This window comes from Oncorhynchus gorbuscha, linkage group LG15 (assembly GCF_021184085.1).
Source record: "Oncorhynchus gorbuscha isolate QuinsamMale2020 ecotype Even-year linkage group LG15, OgorEven_v1.0, whole genome shotgun sequence".
Classification (NCBI taxonomy): domain Eukaryota; kingdom Metazoa; phylum Chordata; class Actinopteri; order Salmoniformes; family Salmonidae; genus Oncorhynchus; species Oncorhynchus gorbuscha.
The window spans coordinates 29,333,983-29,358,559 of NC_060187.1; the positions used below are offsets into that span (position 1 = coordinate 29,333,983).

The 24,577-nt window shown below is 42.7% G+C and overlaps 1 protein-coding gene across 1 annotated transcript in view; it reads left to right on the forward strand.

Annotated features, from left to right (window-relative positions):
• Positions 1 to 11,340, forward strand: part of LOC123997228 (vegetative cell wall protein gp1-like) — a 42,239-nt gene extending 30,899 nt beyond the window's left edge. Inside the window, exon 2 of the mRNA XM_046301390.1 lies at positions 11,081 to 11,340. Within this exon, the coding sequence (XP_046157346.1) occupies positions 11,081 to 11,340 (260 nt within the window). The remainder of the gene's footprint in view (positions 1 to 11,080) is intronic.
• Positions 11,341 to 24,577: the final 13,237 nt, after the last annotated feature.

Genomic DNA, 24,577 nt, shown 5'->3' on the forward strand with positions numbered 1-24,577 from the left:
CTGACCTGTGCCACTGTACAGTACTACTTTCTCTATTTCCCTATTCTTGTTTGGAACACTGTAATATCAATCATTATTTGGTGGTGGGGGTTAGAAAGAGGTGAAGGGTAAATTCCCATCCATAGATGCCAGTCAAACCCCCCCTCACTCTCCCCCCACCCATCTACAAGGAAGGGGGCATACACTCTTCTCCCTTCCCGTCTGTAGGGGCAGTGGCAGGAAAGTCCCTGTCTTGCAAGTTTCCCTACTAGACTCCTGTTTGAATTAACACTGCTTATAAATAAAGGATAGAGGACAGGAGCATGGGGGTAGTGTTGTTTGTGTTGTCAGAGTGACCCAGCCGGTTTAGGGTTACCGAACTCTATGGTTTGATTTACAGTTGATTACAGAAATGTCCTTAATCTTTTTTTAATGCATTTTTTGGGGACAACAAACAACATACATAGACAAAAACAATAAACAACTTAACATTTGCATAGATACATTTTTACAAACATTAATGACATCACCCTTGCTCAGACTCACATGTTCCCACCATTACAGTAACTTCCTGATGGCTGAACTGTTGTAGACGATTGAAACGTAGTAGATGGTTGAAACGTCATAGATGGTTGGACCGTTATAGAGGGTTGAACCGTTATAGAGGATTGAACCGTTATAGAGGGTTGGACTGTTATAGAGGGTTGAACTGTTATAGATGGTTGGACCGTTATAGAGGGTTGAACTGTTATAGAGGGTTGAACTGTTATAGAGGGTTGAACTGTTATAGATGGTTGAACTGTTATCGAGGGTTGAACCATTATAGATGGTTGAACCGTTATAGATTGTTGAACCATTATCGAGAGTTGAACCGTTAGAGGGTTGAACCGTTAGAGGGTTGAACCATTATCGAGAGTTGAACCGTTAGAGGGTTGAACCATTATCGAGGGTTGAACCATTATCGAGGGTTGAACCGTTAGAGGGTTGAACCTTTAGAGGGTTGAACTGTTATAGATGGTTGAACCGTTAGAGGGTTGAACCATTATCGAGGGTTGAACCGTTAGAGGGTTGAATCGTTATAGAGGGTTGAACCGTTATAGAGGGTTGAACTGTTATAGAGGGTTGAACTGTTATCGAGGGTTGAACCGTTAGAGGGTTGAACTGTTATATAGGGTTGAACCGTTAGAGGGTTGAACCGTTATAGAGGGTTGAACCGTTATAGAGGGTTGAACTGTTATAGAGGGTTGAACTGTTATCGAGGGTTGAACCGTTAGAGGGTTGAACTGTTATATAGGGTTGAACCGTTAGAGGGTTGAACCATTATCGAGGGTTGAACCATTACCGAGGGTTGAACCGTTAGAGGGTTGAACCGTTAGAGGGTTGAACCATTATCGAGGGTTGAACCGTTAGAGCGTTGAACCGTTAGAGGGTTTAACTGTTATAGAGGGTTGAACCGTTAGAGGGTTGAACCATTATCGAGGGTTGAACCATTATCGAGGGTTGAACCATTATCGAGGGTTGAACCGTTAGAGGGTTGAACCGTTAGAGGGTTGAACCATTATCGAGGGTTGAACCATTATCGAGGGTTGAACCGTTAGAGGGTTGAACCTTTAGAGGGTTGAACTGTTATAGATGGTTGAACCGTTAGAGGGTTGAACCATTATCGAGGGTTGAACCGTTAGAGGCTTGAATCGTTATAGAGGGTTGAACCGTTATAGAGGGTTGAACCGTTATAGGAGGTTGAACTGTTATAGATGGTTGAACCGTTAGAGGGTTGAACCATTATCGAGGGTTGAACCGTTAGAGGGTTGAACCATTATCGAGGGTTGAACCGTTAGAGGGTTGAACCATTATAGAGGGTTGAACCGTTAGAGGGTTGAACCGTTATAGAAGGTTGGACCGTTATAGAGGGTTGAACTGTTATAGAGGGTTGAACCGTTATAGAGGGTTGAACCATTATAGAGGGTTGAACCATTATAGAGGGTTGAACTGTTATAGAGGGTTGAACTGTTATAGAGGGTTGGACTGTTATAGAGGGTTGAACCGTTATAGAGTGTTGAACCGCTATAGAGGGTTGAACCGTTATAGAGGGTTGAACCGTTAGAGGGTTGAACCGTTATCGAGGGTTGAACTGTTATAGAGGGTTGAACTGTTATAGAGGGTTGAACCGTTATAGAGGGTTGAACCGTTAGAGGGTTGAACCGTTATAGAGGGTTGAACCGTTAGAGGGTTGAACTGTTATAGATGGTTGGACCGTTATAGATGGTTGGACCGTTATAGAGGGTTGAACTGTTATAGATGGTTGAACTGTTAATAAGGGTTTAACTGTTATAGATGGTTGAACTGTTATAGATGGTTGAACTGTTATCGGGGGTTGAACCATTATAGATGGTTGAACCGTTAGAGGGTTGAACCATTATCGAGAGTTGAACCGTTAGAGGGTTGAACCGTTAGAGGGTTGAACCATTATCGAGGGTTGAATCGTTAGAGGGTTGAACCATTATCGAGAGTTGAACCGTTAGAGGGTTGAACCGTTATCAAGGGTTGAACCATTATCGAGGGTTGAACCGTTAGAGGGTTGAACTGTTATAGATGGTTGAACCGTTAGAGAGTTGAACCATTATCGAGGGTTGAACCGTTAGAGGGTTGAACCGTTAGAGGGTTGAACCATTATCGAGGGTTGAACCATTATCGAGGGTTGAACCGTTAGAGGGTTGAACTGTTATAGATGGTTGAACCGTTAGAGAGTTGAACCATTATCGAGGGTTGAACCGTTAGAGGGTTGAACCGTTAGAGGGTTGAACCATTATCGAGGATTGAACCATTATCGAGGGTTGAACCGTTAGATGGTTGAACCTTTAGAGGGTTGAACTGTTATAGATGGTTGAACCGTTAGAGAGTTGAACCATTATCGAGGGTTGAACCGTTAGAGGGTTGAACCGTTAGAGGGTTGAACCATTATCGAGGATTGAACCATTATCGAGGGTTGAACCGTTAGAGGGTTGAACCTTTAGAGGGTTGAACTGTTATAGATGGTTGAACCGTTAGAGGGTTGAACCATTATCGAGGGTTGAACCGTTAGAGGGTTGAACCATTATAGAGGGTTGAACTGTTATAGAGGGTTGAACTGTTATCGAGGGTTGAACCGTTATAGAGGGTTGAACTGTTATAGAGGGTTGAACCGTTATAGAGGGTTGAACCGTTAGAGGGTTGAACCATTATAGAGGGTTGAACTGTTATAGAGGGTTGAACTGTTATAGAGGGTTGAACCGTTATAGAGGGTTGAACTGTTATCGAGGGTTGAACCGTTATAGAGGGTTGAACTGTTATAGAGGGTTGAACTGTTATAGAGGGTTGAACCGTTATAGAGGGTTGGAGTGTTATAGAGGGTTGAACCGCTATAGAGGGTTGAACCGTTAGAGGGTTGAACTGTTATCGAGGGTTGAACCGTTATAGAGGGTGCTTGCCTACGGAGCTGTGAGGGGAACGGCACCTCAGTACCTCCAGGCTCTGATCAGGCCCTACACCCAAACAAGGGCACTGCGTTCATCCACCTCTGGCCTGCTCGCCTCCCTACCACTGAGGAAGTACAGTTCCCGCTCAGCCCAGTCAAAACTGTTCGCTGCTCTGGCCCCCCAATGGTGGAACAAACTCCCTCACGACACCAGGACAGCGGAGTCAATCACCACCTTCCGGAGACACCTGAAACCCCACCTCTTTAAGGAATACCTAGGATAGGATAAGTAATCCTTCTCACCCCCCTTTAAGATTTAGATGCACTATTGTAAAGTGGCTGTTCCACTGGATGTCATAAGGTGAATGCACCAATTTGTAAGTCGCTCTGGATAAGAGCGTCTGCTAAATGACTTAAATGTAATGTAAATGTAAATAATGCTTGGGGTCATGTATAAATTCTTGTAGAATCCATGCCAAGGTGCATTGAAGCTGTTCTGGTTCGTGGTGGCTAATGCCCTATTGAGACATTTTATGGTGGTGTTTCCTTTATTTAGGCAGTTACCTGTATGTTAAAAACATTAGACTAGATTGGATTCAATTTGAGATGACGAATTTGACACATTTTTTTCTAAGACTTGCAAGCCAAAGTAGGGGAAAGGTGTAACTGTGGGTGAGTGATGGGTGAGGAGTCAAACGCAGAGAGCAAAGTAAACGGGGAAAAACGCTTTAATGTCCTTAACTAAGTAACAGGTCCATGCCCTAAAACACAGGTGCAAAACAAACCCAAAAACCTAGTTACACAAACTCGGACAGCGAAAACCCAAAACCGACGATACAGCACAAACGTAACAAACACAACAAGCCCACACAAACACCAGCGGGCAAAACGAACTTAAATAACACCCATCCCAAAACCCCAACAAGGAACAGGTGAAAACAATTAGACAAAAACAAACGAAAAGGAAAAAGGGATCGGTGGCAGCAAGTAGGCCGGCGACGAGCGCCACCCGAGCAGGAAGGGGAGCCACCTTCGGTGGTATTCGTGACAAAAGGTCTCAACAAGCATATTCATCATATTCAGTGATTAGTGTTTAGTTATTTTCATAGTATAGCCTAACACATTCATAGTTAACATAACATCACCAGGGGTAAATAGGGAAAATGGAGCTTTTGGAAATTATAGTCACCTTTGACAAATACAAACTGTTGCTATGGAACTATATGCTTCCATTCTGTGGGAATCGTGAACAGTTCAGTTTTCTTTAGTTCGCAGCTCTCCATCATTGTCATCCATTCCTAGAATTCATAATCAACACATGTAGAACCCCAGAACTTGGTGAGGAACATTCAAAGTCCTCAGCGTTTGGTGACTCTTACTAAACAAACAGTGTGTAACCATAACTAGTCAGGCTGCTGACTGACTTTATGGTCCTTCCCAGAGCCCAGCGCTTGCTCTTTGTAGAGGGAGACAGAAAAATACACACAGCGTGAAATGATGTAGCACAGCTTCCATATGCGCATGTTAGTTTGTTTTCCCTGTGGGCATTTGTTTTTGGTTCCGGATGAGTTGTGCTGTGGGTTTGTGGGTTGAACCGGTCCACTCAGGCTGGGGTAGGGTGGGTAACAGGACTGGGCTGGATGGATCACAGGAAGCTGTTGTGAGCAACTAGGTTTAAACCACAAGACTTTGCTAGCCCTCCAAGGTAAAGCCTACCTCTGGCAATCACAGCTTCAGAATATAACTTATTTGAAATGGAAATCTTGATCTCTCCTCACAATCACCAAACTACAGCAGCCAGCTAGAGGCAGAAAGAGCAGTGACCAGAGTGTACTGGGTGAATAGAGAGGTCCAGATGGACTCAGATAATGCTGTAGTGTCAGTTTCACCAAACCAGCTCTTGTTTCAGTTTCAGACCATCAATAATGAAGAGGATTCATTAATCTAGAACTCCCAGAATCAGAGGTCTCTCTCATTCTCTCTCTCTCTCTCTCTCTCTCTCTCTCTCTCTCTCTCTCTCTCTCTCTCTCTCTCTCTCTCTCTCTCACACACACACACAAACAAACGCAAACACACCCTCTCTCTTCCTCCATCTCTCTCTCTCTGATGTGTGTGAGGTGAGCTGCACCTAGTGAAACCCAAAGCGAGTCCCTGAGCACTAAAGTGTTATTTGGGCAATGGCTCAAGTACTGTATGTTCCCTGATTGTGTGTGTGTGTTCGGGTGTGTGTGTGTGTCCTTGTTCTCTGACTGATAGATCAGATTAAACTTATGAATCATTGTGTTCTTATTATTTTGTCATAAAGACACTAATAAATCATATGAGCGTGGCATAATAGGCTTGTGGGGACCAAACAATTGAATCCCATTCAAAATCACATTTTCCCTAACCCTAACCTAACCTTAACCTTATCCATAACTCCAAACCCCTAACACCCTGTGTGTGTGTGTGTGTGTGTGTGTGTGTGTGTGTGTGTGTGTGTGTGTGTGTGTGTGTGTGTGTGTGTGTGTGTGTGTGTGTGTGTGTGTGTGTGTGTGTGTGTGTGTGTGTGTGTGTGTGTGTGTGTGTGTGTGTGTGTGTGTGTGTGTGTGTGTGCGGGTCATGTGTGTGGAAGGGCGTAACTTTGTGTTGGATATTGGGGGGAGGTCAGAGTCAATGGGTTCTGGTGTCCCCCCTCTAGGGGGGTTTGGGGGCATATCCCCTGTGATATTCTTTGTTTTAAATAGCTGTGAAATGGTTGTTTCAGGTGAATTTTGAAGGGAAAATACTTACAAAAATGCCCTGATAATTTGGTCCATATACACCATCACAACTGAAACATAATTATTGTTCTGTATTACTTTAAACTGTGTTCTTTAAACTGGGCTCTCCTTCTCCGTGGCTGACGTGAGAACAACATTTAAGCGCGTTAACCTTCACAAGGCTGCCAGACCAGACGCATGACCAGTGCATCATTAAGCTCGAGGCACTGGGTCTGAACCTCGCCCTGTGCAACTGGGTCCTGGACTTCCTGATGGGCCGCCCCCAGGTGGTCAAGGTAGGTAACAACATTTTCACCCTGCTGATCCTCAACACTGAGGCCCCACAAGGATGCATGCTCAGCCCCCTCCTGTACTCCCTGTTCACCCATGACTGTGTGGCCATGCACATCTCCAACACAATCATAAAGTTTTCAGACGACACAGCAGTAGCAGGCTTGATTACCAACAATGACGAGACAGCCTACAGGGAGGACGTGAGGGCTCTGGGAGTGCGGTGCCAGGAAAAAAATCTCACACAACGTCAACAAAATGAGATGATTGTGGACTGATCGTGAGAGAACCCCCCTATCCAGTAGTAGAAAAGGTGGAAAGCAAAATATTTACTTAAAAATCATACAATGTGATTTTCTGGATCTTTGTTTTAGATTCCGTCTCTCACAGTTGAAGTGTACCTATGTAGGAAAACCTGCAAAATCGGCAGTGTATCAAATACTTTCAGTCTCTCGATGTGCAAAACTGATAGAGACATACCCCAAGCGACTTACAGCTGTAATCGCAGCAAAAGGTGGCGCTACAAAGTATTAACTTAAGGGGGCTGTAACGACGTTCTTCTATCTCCTCCTCTGATGAAGAGGTAGAACAAGGATCGGACCAAAATGCAGCGTGATGATGATTCATGATATTTTAATGAAGGAAAAAACAATACAAGCGGAAACTACAAAATAATGAAAAGTGAAAACTGAAACAGCCCTATCTGGTGCAAACACAAAGACGGGAACAATCACCCATGAAAACACTCAAAGAATATGGCTGCCTAAATATCGCTCCCAATCAGAGACAACTATAATCACCTAACTCTGATTGAGAACCGCCTCAGCCATCTATAGACTAATTAGACACCCCACAAAACCCCAAGACAAAAAACACACCACAATAACCCATGTCACACCCTGGCCTGACCAAATAAATACAGAAAACACAAAATACTAAGACCAAGGCGTGACAGGGGCTGAATAATTTTGCACGCCCAATTTTTCAGTTTTTGATTTGTTAAAAAAGTTTGAAATATCCAATAAATGTCGTTCCACCTCATGATTGTGTCCCACTTGTTGTTGATTCTTCACAAAAAAATACAGTTTTATATCTTTATGTTTGAAGCCTGAAATGTGGCAAAAGGTCGCAAAGTTCAAGGGGGCCAAATACTTTCACAAGGCACTGTATATACAGTACTGTATATATATACAGTGGGGCAAAAAAGTATTTCGTCAGCCACCAATTGTGCAAGTTCTCCCACTTAAAAAGATGAGAGAGGCCTGTAATTGTCATCATAGGTACACTTCAACTATGACAGACAAAATGAGAAAAAAACATGCAGAAAATCACATTGTAGGATTTTTTATGAATTTATTTGATAATGATAATGGTATTTGGTGACATGATTATTATGTCACATGATTATGTCAGGATTCAAAGACAGGCAATAGAGAGAGCACCGCCCATGTTGAGGAGGGAGAGGATAAACAGGTTATCAGGTGAGAACTTGTGTTATAAGGAAGGCACTATCAGTTCAACTCCACATCTTTGCTGACTGTAGCCCAATGCTATAACAAAGCAGTTGTTGCCTGCATTCTGATTTCATTTGGTTGTCATTACAGGTGTCAGAGGCAGTCAGTAGAGAGTGGGAGAGCACCGCCCATGTTGAGCCACAGGGAGAGGACAAACAGTTCACCAAGTGAGCATTTGGAATTTGAGTTATAAGGTAATCTGGTAAAGCATGGCTCAAAAATAACACAAAGCAGATTGAACCATGTTGTCTGTCATTTCCACCAGGAGAAGCTGGATGCCATAGATAGGAAAAGAATATGCCCTAATTTTGTTAAACATGTATTTGGTGCATTTAAGTTAATTGAAGCTGAACATCTGATCCCTCTCTGTACCACTAAATGCCCACCATTGTATAAGGTTATTGAATGTGTATGTTATTTACTTGATGGTGAATGATTTTTTTTTTCACATTTTGTTTTGTTACAGCCTGAATTCAAAACGGATTAAATAGATTTCTTTCCTCACCCATCTATGCACAAAACCCCATAATGACAAAGTGAAAAAATGTTTTTAGAAATATTTGCAAACTTCTTGAAAATAAAATAGAGAAATATCTCATTTACACAAGTATTCACATCCCTGAGTCAAGCACCTTTGGCAGCGATTAAAGGTTTGAGTCTTTCTGGTTAATTCTCTAAGAGTTTTCCACACCTGGATTGTGCAACATTTGCCCATTATTTTTGTCAAAATGATTCAAGCTCTGTCAATTTGGTTGTTGATCATCGCTAGACAATCATTTTCAGGGCTTGTCATAGATTTTCAAGTAGATTTAAGTCTAAACTGAAACTCGACCACTCAGTAACATTCACTGTCTTCATGGTAATCAACTCCAGTGTAGATTTGGCATCTGCTGAAAGGTCAATTCATCTCTCAGTGTCAGGTGGAAAGCAGACTGAACCAGTTTTTTCTCTAGGTTTTGCCTGCACTTAGCTCCATAATGTTTGTTTTTTATCCTGAAAAACTCCCCAGACCTTAATGATTACAAACATACCATAACATGATGCAGCCACCACTATGCTTGAAAATATGGAGATTGGTAATCAGTAATGTGTTGTATTGGACTTGCCCCCAACATAACACTTTGTATTCAGGATAAAAGGTTAATTGTTTTGCAAAATTGTTTGTAGTATTACTTTAGTGCCTTTTTTGCAAACAGGATGCATGATTTTGAGTATTCTTAGTCTATATAGGCTCCTTACTTTTCACTCTGTCAATTAAGTTGGTATTGTGGAGTAACTACTATGTTGTTGATCCATCCTAAATTGTCTCTTATCACGGCCATTAAACTCTGTAACTGTTTTAAAGTCACCATTGGCCTCATGATGTAATCCGTGAGCTGTTTCCTTCCTCTCCGGCAACTGAGTTAGGAAGGGCGCCTGTATCTTTGTAGTGACTGGGTGTATCGATGCATCATCCAAAGTATAATTACCATAATAAAAGGAATATTCATTGGCAGATTTGTTTTTTTTACCCATCTACCAATAGATGCCCTTCTTTGTGAGGCATTTAATCTGTGTTTGAAATGCACTGCTTGACTGAGATACCTTACAGATAATTGTATGTGTGGGAATACAGATGAGGTAAAAATTCCAAAATCATGTTAAATACTATTATTGCACACAGAGTGAGTCCATGCAACTTATTATGTGACTTATTAAGCACATTTTTACTCGTGAACTTAATTAGGCTTGCCACAACAAATGGGTTAAATACTTATTGGCTCAATAACTTTCAGCTATTCATTTTTAATTAATTTGTAAAAATGTCAAAAACATTATTCCACTTTGAAATTATGGGGTATTGTGTCTAGGCCAGTGACATACAATTTCAATTAAATCCATTTTAAATTCAGAGTGTAACACAAACATTTTTGGAAAAAGTCAAGGGGTATGAAGGCACTGTAATGTTGGCCTAGCTAAATTAGCCAACCTAGCATTGCATCACTCACTTTACTCAATATTTTCTCCTCACCAATAGTTTGCTAGTTACACAAAAACAACATAGGTATACATTTATGAAATGTTCGTGAAGTTTTACTTGTTTTAAACTTCCAAACATTTAAACTTTGGAGCACTTTTTCCATCATCGTCCCAGAATCTGTCCCAAACTGAAGATGAACCATCCTGTATCAAAATACTTAGTTTGTTTTTATGTTTTGATATGGCAACGTGTCTACTCTAGAACCTAGGTCATTCACAGTGATTGAAAAGGCTAATAAGAGTGCTACTGAAATAGATAAATGGGTCTGTCAACTGAGCCAGAAATTCACTGTCACGTTCTGACCTTAGTTCCTTTGTGATGTCTTTGTTTTATTATGGTCAGGGCGTGAGTTGGGTGGGCAGTCTATGTTCTTTTTTATATGATTTGGTATTTCTGTGTTTGGCCTGGTATGGTTCTCAATCAGAGGCAGCTGTCAATCGTTGTCCCTGATTGAGAACCATACTTAGGCAGCCTGTTTTCACCTTTGAGTTGTGGGTGACTATACTTTCTGTTTAGTGTGTGTTGCACCTGACGGAGCTGTTTCGGTTGTGCTTTTTGTTTCTTTGTTAAATGTTGTTCAGTTTAAATAAATAACATGAAAACGTACCACGCTGCACTTTAGTCCTCACCTTCTTCCACCGACGACCGTTACAGAATCACCCACCAACCAAGGACCAAGCAGCGTGGTAACGGGCAGCGGCAGAAATCTCAAGACACCTGGACATGGGAGGAGATTTTGAACGGAGAAGGACCCTGGGCACAGGCTGGAGAATATCTCCGCCCCAAGACAGAGCTGGAGACAGCGAAAGATGAGCGGCGGTGGAATGAGGAGGCAGCACGGCAGTGCGGCTGGGATGAGAGGCAGCCCCAAACATTTCTTGGGGGAGGCACACGGGGAGTGTGGCTAAGTCAGGTAGGAGACCTGAGCCACCGTGGAGAGAGGTGGACTGGGCAGGTACCGTGTTATGCCGTGAGGCGCACAGTGTCTCCGGTGCGCTACGTCGCAGCGCCTCGTATCGGCCGGCTAGAGTGGGCATCGAGCCAGTTGCCATGAAGCCGGCTCAGCGCATCTGGTCTCCAGTGCGTCTCCTCGGGCCGGGGGAAAAGGGTCCCCGGTCTGAGTCTCCCGTCTGTCCTGAGCTGCCAGAGCCGTCGGTCAAAGCTGCCGCTGCCAGAGCCGTCCATTACTCCGGTGCTCCTGGAATCGCCATTCACTCCGGAGCTGCCGAAATCGCACGCCACTCTGGCGCTGCCGGAATCGCACTTCACTCCGGAGCTGCCGGAGTCTCCCGCTTGTCCGTTGCTGCCAGAATCTCTTGTCCATTCGGGACCCGTTGCTAGGGTCCACAGTCCGGCGCCATGGAGGCGGGTTTAGAGGCGGAGAAAGACTATGGTGGAGTGGGGTCCACGTCCCGCGCCAGAGCCGCCACCGCGGACAGACGCCGACCCAGACCCTCCCCTATAGGTTCAGGTTTTGCGGCCGTAGTCTGCACCTTTGGGGGAGGGGAGGGGGGGTACTGTCACATTCTGACCTTAGTTCCTTTGTGATGTCTTTGTTTTAGTATGGTCAGGGCATGAGTTGGGTGGGAAGTCTATGTTCTTTTTTCTATGATTTGGTATTTCTGTGTTTGGCCTGGTATGGTTCTCAATCAGAGAACGTTGTCCCTGATTGAGAACCATACTTAGGCAGCCTGTTTTCACCCTTGAGTTGTGGGTGATTATACTTTCTGTTTAGTGTGTGTTGCACCTGACGGAGCTGTTTCGGTTGTGCTTTTTGTTTCTTAGATGTTGTTCAGTTTAAATAAATAACATGAACCACGCTGCGCTTTGGTCCTCACCTTCTTCCACCGACGACAGTTACATTCACATTCAAGCATGTCCCTCTAAAAAAATCTATAAATAGATTTTGCATAAATGTTAAATGTTAAGGAAACACTTGAGTAAATGTGGGATGCACAGCATATTGAAAGCAGGTACTTCCACACAGGTGTGGTTCTGGAGTTAATTAAGCAGTTAACATCTCATCATGATCTGTGTGTGTCTGTGTCTCAGTCACCAGATCTCAACCCATTTGAATACTTATGGGAAATTCTAGAGCAGTGCCTGAGACAGCGTTTTGGACCCTCATCAACAAAACAACAAATTATGGAATTTGTTCTAGACACTTGGCGAATCTATGCCAAGGTGAATTGAGGCTGTTCTGGGAGGCTTGTTGTTGGCCAATGCGCTTTTAAGACACTTTATGTTGGTTTCCATTATTTTTGGCAATTACCTGTACACAAATAATTAGCCTACATGTCAAAGTGTAACCTACGTCATATGTTCACACCGATGCTGACCTGAGGGAGGCAGCAGAAAATGTAGCCAAACTTTTAATTACATACGTAAATGTGACCCACCACCTTAAAAATGTGACCCACCACCTATGTAGCAAAATTTGAAAGTCTGTTTTTTACATTCAATAAAAGTAGAGACTCACAGCTAGAAAATGGTATATCATACACTGCAGTTGAGGAACAATGGGAAAGTAATTCTGCTTGGAAGGTGATACATTTGTTACCCCACTTTTGAGAAAATGGCATGTGAATGTTTTTGTTACACTAACTGGAGAGCTCTTCTTCATCTTCACCCTTTCTGCATCGTTCACACCCTCTTAAGCCTTAACGTCACCCATCTCTTTAAGGATTCACATGTGCTAAACACAGTGAATAAGGTAGTTTAGTAAACACCAAATATTTCAAGACTAAAAGTGGGGAAAGTAGTAGCAAAATCTATTAGTAAAAATACACGTTATTTAGTCCTTGGCCTATATCCTAATCTGACTTTGGTGCAGGTCATGTTGTTCTTCACATTACTGTCTCTGGTAAACACACACTATATCAAAAGCAATTTCTAGAGCTCCGACTTTCCAATCAAGATTTAACCTCATATTTTTCAGAGTTCCCAGTTGTTTTGATAGCGGCAATATTACCATGCACCGTGCATTAATCTACAGGTAGCTACAGCTAACCAACTAGGTTCAATGTTAGCTAGCTAGATAATATTAGACTATAAATAGCAATAAAAATGGATTTCTAAGAAACAAATAACACTATTACTACACAGATCATACATGTAATGTTAGCTAGCGAAACAGCCAGCTAGCATTAGCTAGCTAGCTAACAGTAGGCTTTAACTTGCAATGAAAACAACTTTCAGCTAGACTCTTACTCACATACATGGATGAACCCTTCTCCCTCTCCGTCATGGATGCCATGGTTGCCCTTAGTTTGAAGATGTATTCCGGAGACTGTTGTTTTATACAACAGCCTTCTGTGTTCAATTTCAGCATAAAGGAATGCAAAGGTAAAAAACAACAACATGCAGGCTAGCTCTAGAATAACTGTAACACTTGAAAATGAACGGCTGGATGAGTCTAAAAGCCGTGGCTAAAGACTTCCTTTTTTCAATGATAACACTGATAACAATGATCGACACTGATTGAAGTGGATTTAACAAGTGACATTAATAAGGGATCATTGATTTCACCTGGTCAGTCTATCATTGAAAGAACAAGTGTTTATAATGTTTTGTACACTCAGTGTATGTCATTTGATTGGCTGGTTTCTCACATTTCGCACACTTGGGTCAGTTTCGACTTCATGTTCTTTCCACCCTTTCTGACAAACCAGTCCATTCTTTCTCTTGCTCTCTCTCTCTCTGTTTCACTCTCTCTCACAAAGGAATGCGTGGTGATTGAGTGAGTGGTAGGTCTGTAGATCTGCTGTTATCTTCTGAGGTTCGAGTTCATAGCTCTTATCACTCATCTCTCTCTCCTCTGTCTGTCTGGATTGTGTGTGTGTGTGTGTGTGTGTGTGTGTGTGTGTGTGTGTGTGTGTGTGTGTGTGTGTGTGTGTGTGTGTGTGTGTGTGTGTGTGTGTGTGTGTGTGTGTGTGTGTGTGTGTGTGTGTGTGTGTGTGTGTGTGTGTGTGTGTGTGTGTGTGTGTGTGTGTGTGTGTGTGTGTGTGTGTGTGTGTGTGTGTGTGAGCATGAGGCACAGTTGAGAAGTCTCCTACTCTTCGTGTTTGCTTTGCTGGTCTTCTCACTTTACATTTTTCTGGCCTGGGATTTTAACCAGCAACCCTGCGGCTACTGGTCTGTTTGTCTACACCCTACTCTCTAACCACCAAGCAGACTAAGGTTAAAAGAGAGTAAAAGAAGTAAAGAGAGAGAGAGAAAAAAGAGAGAGATTCAGTGCAATTCCACTAATCACTCCCAGACTCTGGACACACACACACACAGCTGTATTATCTTAAGAGTCAATGACCTGTCATACACACACACAAATGCATGCGTGCACACACACAGTCACATATATACATTGTTTTCATAGCTATTACACCATTATGACTTCCCTCAGACCCCCAGGTCTGTCATTTAGATGGTTAAATGTTTGACACTACCACAAACCATTTAGTCATTAAAGTCTCAGTCAATCAATCAATCAATCAATCAACTAATCAAACTATTAGGGTTCATTTACTTTCAGTGATTAAAGGATTTAAATCACTTCTAACAAAAACAACAGCGAACTGTTATGTAACGAACACTCACACACACATTCACTATGAAGCTGAGGTGGGTTGATCTGTGTTTGTGCGTGAGACAGGGAGACAAAAAGGTTACACAAAATCATTGTGACAACCGTTACCAACTATTTACATGGCTGGTGACCTGGTTTTACAGAGAATGGGGGTAAGGGGTTAACCTCTCATACTGGCTTTTGCCTCTCTCTCCTTGTGACACCCTTTCTCAGTCATCTATGTCTCTTGTGCATTGTCTTTCTCACTCTCTATCTTCGACTATCAGTCTCGCTTTCCATCTTGCTCCCCCTCTCTTTCTCGTTTTTCCCGCTTTGTTTCTCAGTGTTGGATGGAGGGATGGAGAGGATAGTCGTCACAGTCCGTCAATGTAGGAGCCAACAGATGAAAGGTCTCCCTCCCGCCATCTCTCTCTCCATTACACACTAAGACAGCCAACCGCTCTCGCCCATCACGTTCTTTCTATCTTCCTCTGTCTGTTGTGGATTTGGTCTGCAGAGAAGTGAAACTATAGTGTGGCCTCAGAAACGTCACAGCCTTTCTCATTTGTCTGTTTCAGCCTAAATACTTCTGTCAGTGTCACGCATAGGCCTACTCTCTAGTACCAAATCCTATTTAGAAACATATCAAACATGAGACTCTGGCAGATGGCATCTAGGTTTATGACAGAGCAAAGGGTCTCCTCTGGCCATTACAGAACCTAGGTTATGTCCTTGTCTGTGGCTTTTAAATTGTAACATGACAGACTTTCCTATATTCCAGTTCACCACTGCACACATACGTATAGGCCAGTGGTTACATATCAAGTAACATATCAAGTATCAAGTCATTTTACACATGTTGTTATACTAACCCAAGTACACAGATAAACTGTTCAAATTCAGGGTTCATTTCAAGTTTATTGTTAGTAAGTAATACTGGTAAGTGAATCCAAACTGGAATCCACTGTCTCTGTCTCTCAAATCTGAATTTGACATTGACTGTGCAGAGAGAGAGAAAATACTATCCTTGTTCTGTTGCTCTTTTCGGAAAGGATAGGAGGATAAGTCTCTGCTTCTTCTCTCTTTTTTGGCCTCCCCAACTTCACTTGAGACAGGATGACCTTTTGGATGAGTGGGTGAGTGAGTGAGTGAGTGAGTGAGTGAGTGAGTGAGTGAGTGAGTGAGTGAGTGAGTGAGTGAGTGAGTGTGAGTGAGTGAGTGAGTGAGTGAGCTTTGCGTGTGTGTGTGTGTGTGTGTGTGTGTGTGTGTGTGTGTGTGTGTGTGTGTGTGTGTGTGTGTGTGTGTGTGTGTGTGTGTGTGTGTGTGTGTGTGTGTGTGTGTGTGTGTGTGTGTGTGTGTGTGTGTGTGTGTGTGTCCAGTAGAACATCTGCAGCTCGTTGGTTTTGTTTTTCCTCTTCTGGACAGCCCAACCCTGCGCCCTTAGGTCACTGAACTCTGGGCTCTCCCTGGTGTGTGTGTGTGTGTGTGTCCATTTCACCCACTCTACGTTCCAGGCTGTTCTTTACTGTAACATAGTTCATTGAATTGGGACCCTAGATATGAACAAAATCATGTTTCTAGCCTCAGTCCAGTTCAGAGCTGTGACCAAGAATTTGGGAAACACGTATCAATTGCACCTATCTATTTTACCCTCTCTCCCTCTCTCCTCAGACAATAGATTTAGTCTCTCTTTCCAGATGTTTTCCAGCTCTTTGATCAGTGAAGAAGAGGGATCCCTCTCTTCCTCTTTCCCAACAAACTTCTAACACACTCATTACCTCCCTCTCTCCTCTCTGTGTTCAGACAGTAAACATTTAGAGAGGTGACGTGCTTCACTGCCAAAGTATGCACGTACACACACACACACAAACACAGATCTACAGACTGTCCAGTAATGTGAGACTAACAAATGTGGGAGCGTGACCAGTATGGATGGTCTGTTATTTTTGACAGTAGGAACTTTTAGTCAACAACAGAGACCCATCATGTGTGTGGGTGTCTGTGTGCATGGGTGTGTGTGTGTGTGTGTGTGTGTGTGTGTGTGTGTGTGTGTGTGTGTGTGTGTGTGTGTGTGTGTGTGTGTGTGTGTGTGTGTGTGTGTGTGTGTGTGTGTGTGTGTGTGTGTGTGTGTGTGTGTGTGTGTGTGTGTGTGTGTGTGTGTGTGTGTGTGTGTGTGTGTGTGTGTGTGTGTGTGTGTGTGTGTGTGAGAGGCATCATCACTATCTTTAATTTTGCAGATATATGGGGATTGGAAATTATGCAGACAATAACATTGATGGAAGCCACAATCAAAAACAATGTGTAATTATACATACAGTGGGCCAAAAAAGTCTTTAGTCAGCCACCAATTGTGCAAGTTCTCCTACTTAAAAAGGCCTGTAAATCTTCATCATAGGTACACTTCAACTAGAAAATCACATTGTAGGATTTTTAATGAATTTATTTGCAAATTATGGTGGAAAATAAGCATTTGGTCACCTACAAACAAGCAAGATTTCTGGCTCTCACAGACCTGTAACTTCTTCTTTTTTAAGAGGCTCCTCTGTCCTCCACTCGTTACCTGTATTAAATGGCACCTGTTTGAACTTGTTATCAGTATAAAAGACACCTGTCCACAACCTCAAACAGGCACACTCCAAACTCCACTATGGCCAAGACCAAAGAGCTGTCAAAGGACACCAGAAACAAAATTGTAGACCTGCACCAGGCTGGGAAGACTGAATCTGCAATAGGTAAGCAGCTTGGTTTGAAGAAATCAAATGTGGGAGCAATTATTAGTAAATGGAAGACATACAAGACCACTGATAATCTCCCTCGATCTGGGGCTCCACGCAAGATCTCACCCCGTGGGGTTTAAATGAGCACAAGAACGGTGAGCAAAAATCCTAGAACCACACAGGGGGACCTAGTGAATGACCTGCAGAGAGCTGGGACCAAAGTAACAAAGCCAACCATCAGTAACACACTACCCCACCAGGGACTCAAATCCTGCAGTGCCAGATGTGTCCCCCTGCTTAAGCCAGTACATGTCCAGGCCCGTCTAAAGTTTGCTAGAGAGCATTTGGATGATCCAGAAGAATATTGGGAGAATGTCATATGGTCAGATGAAACCAAAATATAACTTTTTGGTAAAAATTCAACTCGTCGTGTTTGGAGGACAAAGAATGCTGAGTTGCATCCAAAGAACACCATGCCTACTGTGAAGCATGGGGGTGGAAACATCATGCTTTGGGGCTATTTTTCTGCAAAGGGACCAGGACAACTGATCCGTGTAAAGGAAAGAATGAATGGGGCCATATATCGGGAGATTTTGAGTGAAAACCTCCTTCCATCAGCAAGGGCATTGAAGATGAAACGTGGCTGGGTCTTTCAGCATGACAATGATCCCAAATACACCGCCCGGGCAATGAAGGAGTGGCTTCGTAAGAAGAATTTCAAGGTCCTGGAGTGGCCTAGCCAGTCTCCAGATCTCAACCCCATAGAAAATCTTTGGAGGGAGTTGAAAGTCCGTGTTGCCCAGCAACAGCCCAAAAACATCACTGCTCTAGAGGAGATCTGCATGGAGGAATGGGCCAAAATACCAGCAACAGTGTGTGAAAACCTTGTGAAGACTTACAGAAAACGTTTGACTTCTGTCATTGCCAATGAAGGGTATATACCAAAGTATAGTATTTTCCACAAAAATGTGCAATAAATTCATTAAAATCCTACAATGTGATTTTCTGGATTTCTTTTCTCTTTTTGTCTGTCATAGTTGAAGAGTACCTATGATGAAAATTACAGACCTCTCTCATCTTTTGAAGTGGGAGAACTTGCACAATTGGTGGCTGACTAAATAATTTTTTACCCCACTGTATATTCAAATATAAAATACAGTGCCTTCGGAACATATTCAGACCCCTTGACCTCTTTCCACATTTTGCACAGTTAAAGACTTATTCTGAAATTGATTAAATCATCAATCTACACACAATACCCCATGATGACAAAGCAAAAATAGGTTGTAACAAATGTTTGCGAATGTATTATTATATTTTATTTACTGAAATTTGACATTTACATAAGTATTCAGACCCTTTACTCAGTACTTTGTTGAAGTACCTTTGGCAGAGATCACAGCCTCAAGTCTTCTTGGGTATGACGCTACATATAGCATGAATATGAATTCGGAGGGCAGAAATGATTCAATATTAAAGCATTAGACCTCTCACTAAAGACTTCAGTCATACAAAAGTGATACTTAAATCCAAACTAGTTCTCTAGCAGATTAAGAATGTCTCATCCTTTGTTCAACAATGGCCTTTTCCCCTTTATTCAGATTACATCCTCTCACTTTCAGTTATTTGAAATTGAAATGATCTCCATAATATTTTAACATTTAAAACAAGCCATAGAAAGTTGGTTGGCAATTTCAATTTAATCCACCAGAGAAGACAGGACAAATAATACCACAAATATTATGGCTGAACTCAAATGTACTAATTGATTAAAAAACAAAATTGGTAACATTAGAACACTTTGAAAAACATGGGAAACCAAGCCTAGTATTTATAGCTGGTATTCACCTGGAATGCATTTCAAATAATAGGTGTGCCTTTGTGGAATTTCTTTATTTCTTAGTGCATTTGAGCCAATCAGTTGTGTTGTGACAAGGTAGGAGTGGTTTACAGAATATTTGGTAAAAGACCAAGTCCATATTATAGCAATAACATCTCAAATAAGCAAATAGAAGCGACAGTCCATCATTACTTTAAGAAATGAAACTCGGTCAATCCTGAAAATTTCAAGAACTTTAAACGTTTCTTTGAGTGCAGTCGCAAAAACCATCAAGCAAAATGATGAAACTGGCTCTCATGAGGACCGCCACAGGAAAGGAAGATCCAGAGCTTCCTCTGCTGCAGAGGATAGGTTCATTAGAGTTAACTGCACTTCAGATTGCATCCCAAATAAATGCTTCACAGAGTTCAAGTAATTCAACATCAATTGTTCAGAGACTGCGTGAATCAGGCCTTCATTGTCGAATTGCTGCAAAGAAACCACTACTTAAGGACACAAATAATAATACGAGACTTGCTTGGGCCAAGAAACACAAGCAATTGGCATTAGACCAGTGGAAATCTGTCCTTTCGTCTGGAGTACAGATGTGCGATTATTGGTTCCAACCAGCATGTCTTTGTGAGACGCAGAGTAGGTGAACAGATGATCTCCGCATGTGTGGTTCCCACCGTGAAGCATGGAGGAGGAGGTGTGATGGTGTGGGGGTGATTTATAATTCAAGGCACACTAAACCAGCATCACTACCACAGCATTCTGCAGCGATACGCCACCCCATCAGGTTTGCACGTAGTGGGACTATCATTTGTTTTTGACAAGGACATTGATGAAAAACACACCTTCAGGCTGTGTAAGAGCTATTTGACCAAGAAGGAGATTGATGGACTGCTGCATCAGATGACCTGGCCTCCACAATCACCTGACCTCAATCCAATTGAGATGGTTTGGGATGAGTTGGACCGCAGAGTGAAGGAAAAGCAGAAAACAAGTGCGTAGCATATGTGGGAACTCCTTCAAGAATGTTGGAAAAGCATTCCTCATGAAGCTGGTTGAGAGAATGCCAAGGGTGTGCAAAGCTGGCATCAAGGAAAAGGGTGGCTACTTTGAGGAGTCTAAAATATTAAATATATTTTAATTTTTTTAACACTTTTTTGGTTACTACATGATTCCATATGTGTTATTTCATAGTTTTGATGTCTTCACTATTATTCTACAATGTAGAAAATAGTTTTTTTTAAATAAAGAAAAACCTTTGAATAAGTAAGTGTGTCCAAACTTTTGACTAGTACTGTATACACACAGTGCCTTCGGAAAGTAAGACCCCTTGACTTTTTCCACAATTATTTATGTTACAGCCTTATTTAAAATTGATTAAATAAATAAAAATCCTTAGCAATTTACACACAATAACCCATAATGACAAAGTGAAATCAGATTTTTAGAAATTTTTGCAAATGTATTCAAAATAAATAACATAAATACCTTATTTATGTAAGTATTCAGACCCTTGCTATGAGACTCGAAATTGAGCTCAGGTGCATCCTGTTTCAATTGATCATCCTTGAGATGTTTCTACAACTTGATTGGAGTCGACCTCTGGTATATTCAATTGATTGGACATGATTTGGAAAGGCAAACGCCTGTCTATATAAGGTCCCACAGTTGACAGTGCGTGTCAGAGCAAAAACCAAGGCATGAGGTCGAAGGAATTGTTCGTAGAGCTCCTAGACAGGATTGTGTCAAGGAACAGATCTGGGGAAGGGTACCAAAAATGCATTGAAGGTCCCCAAGAAGACAATGGCCTCCATCATTCTTAAATGGAAGAAGTTAGTAACCACCAAGACTCTTCCTAGAGCTGGCTGCCCGACCAAACTGAGCAATCGGGGGAGAAGGGCCTCGCTCTAGAGTTCCTCTGTGGAGATGGGAGAACCTTCCAGAAGGACAACCATCTCTGCAGCACTCCACCAATCAGGCATTTATGGTAGAATGACCAGACAAAAGCCACTCCTCAGTAAAAGGCACATGACAGCCCTCTTGGAGTTTTCCAAAAGGCACCTAAAGACTCTCAGGAGAGTCTCATGAGAAACAAGATTCTCTGGTCCGATGAAATCAAGATTGAACTCTTTGGCCTGAATGCCAAGTGTCACATCTGGAGGAAACCTGGCACCATTCCTACGGTGAAGCAGTGTGGTGTTAGCATCCTGCTCTGGGGTTATTTTTCACTGGCAGGGACTGGGGGACTAGTCGGGAACGAGGAAAATATGAATGGAAGAAAGTACAGAGAAATCCTTGATGAAAACCTGCTCCAGAGCACTCAGGACCTCCAACTGGGGTGAAGATTCAACTTCCAATAGGAAAACGACACTAAGCACACAACCAAGACAACGCCGGAATGGCTTCGGGACTAGTCTCTGAATGTCCTTGAGTGGCCCACCCAGAGCCCGAACTTGAACCTGATCAAACATCTTTGGAGAGACATGAAAATAATTTTTCAGCAACGATCCATCCCCATCCAACCTGACAGAGCTGGAGAGAATCTGCAGAGAAGAATGGGAGGTGTGCCCTATAACTAGGCCCATTTAATTTTGCCTGGCTTGCTGTTCCAAATTAAATGGAATCGTTTTTGCTTATATAATTTAAAAAACAAGTCACGAGGTGTAGGCAAGGCCATAAACAAATAGTTTTAGTTGGTGACATCGTGCTTGGGTGCCACTGCCGAAGGAACCGGGGAGCCTCAGCTGGCTCGTAAGGCTTCCACGCCTTAGCTGGCTCGAGAGGTTTCCTTGCTTCGGTTTGCTCGGCAGGCTCCCACCCCACGTCATGCCTCAGCCGGCGCATCGGGCTCCCACGCCTCAGCCGGCTCGTCGGGCTCCCACACCTCAGCCGGCTCGTGGGGCTCCCACGCCTCAGCCGGCTCGTCGGGCTCCCACGCCTCAGCCGGCTCGTCGGGCTCCCACGCCTCAGCCGGCTCATCGGGCTCCCACGCCTAAGCCGGCTCGAAGGACTCCCAAGCCTCAGCTGGCACATCGGGCTCCCAAGCCTCAGCCGGCTCGTCGGGTTTACATTCACTTAGGTTGGAGTCATTAAAACTCGTTTATCCACCACTCCACACACACACACACACACACACACACACACACACACACACACACACACACACACACACACACACACACACACACACACACACACACACACACACACACACACACACACACACACACACACACACACACACACACACACACACACACACGCACACACACCCCAAGGTATTGGAGTGGCCATCACAAAGCCTGACTCAGTTACACCAGCTCTGTCAGGAGGAATGGGCCAAAATTCACCCAACTTATTGTGGGAAGCTTGTGGAAGGCTACCCGAAACGTTTGACCCAAGTTAAACAATTTAAAGGCAATGCTACCAAATACTAATTGAGTATATGTAAACTTCTGACCCACTGGGAATGTGATGAAAGAAATAATTCTCTCTACTAATTCTCTCTACTACTACTATTTCACATTCTTAAAATAAAGTGGGGATCCTAACTGACCTAAGAAATTTTACTAGGATTAATTGTCAAGAATTGTGAAAAACTGAGTTTAAATGTATTTCGCTAAGGTGTATGTAAACTTCCGACTTCAACTGTATGTTATTTCAGAAAAAGTAGGTTTAAATTCTTCTGTCCTAGCTAAAAAAAATTAAAAACAAGTTGGCTTGGATTAGATTTCCAATATCCTCGCCCACATGGAAATTCTGTAAGAGTAATGTATATGCCAATTAGTTGATGGTCCGACCACATTCTATCCCTTATCAACACTTTTTTATTTTTTATTTTGGTGCCAGCGAGAATGACATAAGAAAGGCTATTCACATCGGCTACAGAGAGCGTGATCACACAGTCATCTAGAACTGTCGATGCTCTCATGCATGGTTCAGTGTTGATTGCCTCGAAGTTACCATAGAAGGCATTTAGATCATCTGTTAGTCTCTCATCACTGGGCAGCTTTCAGCTGGGTTTCCACTTTGTAATCCATGATAGTTTGCAAGTTGTACGGTCACTGTGGGGATGACATCATCGATGCACATTAATGAAGCTGGTGACTGATGTCCAACTATATTCTCACGAGCAGTATCTGTATATCCAGTACCTACAGGTGTAGTATCTTAATTTGGCCAGTTTCTCACAGCAGGAAAATAATCCTTCAGCAAAAGGAAATGTGAATTATTGTGTGGATTATAATTCATGGACATTTTCCTAGGGGTTGATGCAGGTCAAGTCTGACATTTTTAAATTGAAATTACTAACTTTAAAAGCCTATTTAAGCCTTGAATACACTATATGTTTCCTGATCCAATTAAGATACCATATCTGTATAATTATAATTATACATAATGCAGTAGGGTAGAAGTAGACAATGCTCCCCATTGAGAACTACTGGGTGCAGGCTTTTGCTCCAGCCTTGTTCTAACACACCCATATATGTGTGTGTGTGTGTGTGTGTGTGTGTGTGTGTGTGTGTGTGTGTGTGTGTGTGTGTGTGTGTGTGTGTGTGTGTGTGTGTGTGTGTGTGTGTGTGTGTGTGTGTGTGTGTGTGTGTGTGTGTGTGTGTGTGTGTGTGTGTGTGTGTGTGTGTTTTAAGAACGCATTGCTGCCCTCAACTAGGTTTTCAAATTCATTTCACCGGAATACAAAGAGACCATTGATTTAGAGAAAGGGAGAGAGAAGAGTGAAAGGGAGGGAGAGAGGGATGAGGAGATAGAAAATGATAGAGAGGGAGAGGAGTGACAGAATAACTTTCCAAAACATTTGGTTCTGGAATGTTGGTGGAAGGTGCCACATAGCTTCAAATATTTGTTGTTTCCATCGTCAAGGCAATGGAGCAGCCAAGGGGTTTAATAGAGTGCTGAGGAGGATTCTACCGTGTCCGGAAGCAAATTCACCATTCATTTTCTGTACACAGGGTTCACTCAAACATTGTTTTAAGGTTTGTTTTACTATTGACAGTTACAGTTGATTTCGGGATTGTGCATCCATTTGCTCTCCTTAAATATAAGTAATCTGATTCATTCATTTCAATCTCTGGATTGTTAAATCAAGCTTTTCGCCGCTGGCGCACTAGGCCCGACCTCGTTTTCCACGGTTTTCCCTGGCTAAACTAGCTGGGTAGCTGACCTATGCAAGTTTTCATTCTCATTGCCAAACTTCATAAATACGGCACCCTCAACTTCCAAACTCCTTTTCTAGTTATACAATTATGTAACTAAGAAATTCTCTGGAAAGAAACTTGAAAATTATGTATTGTTTCATTGTTTTGTTGAAAAGTCATGACTGGTTCGAGACATCTGTCGTAAAACGACCGTGACGAAGGATATTATTGCTACTTAACGTGGTTCCAAGCTCAGTTTTGAGAGAGGGAAGCGTTTGCGGCAACTGCACCATCCGCAACTGCAGGCCAACCGGGT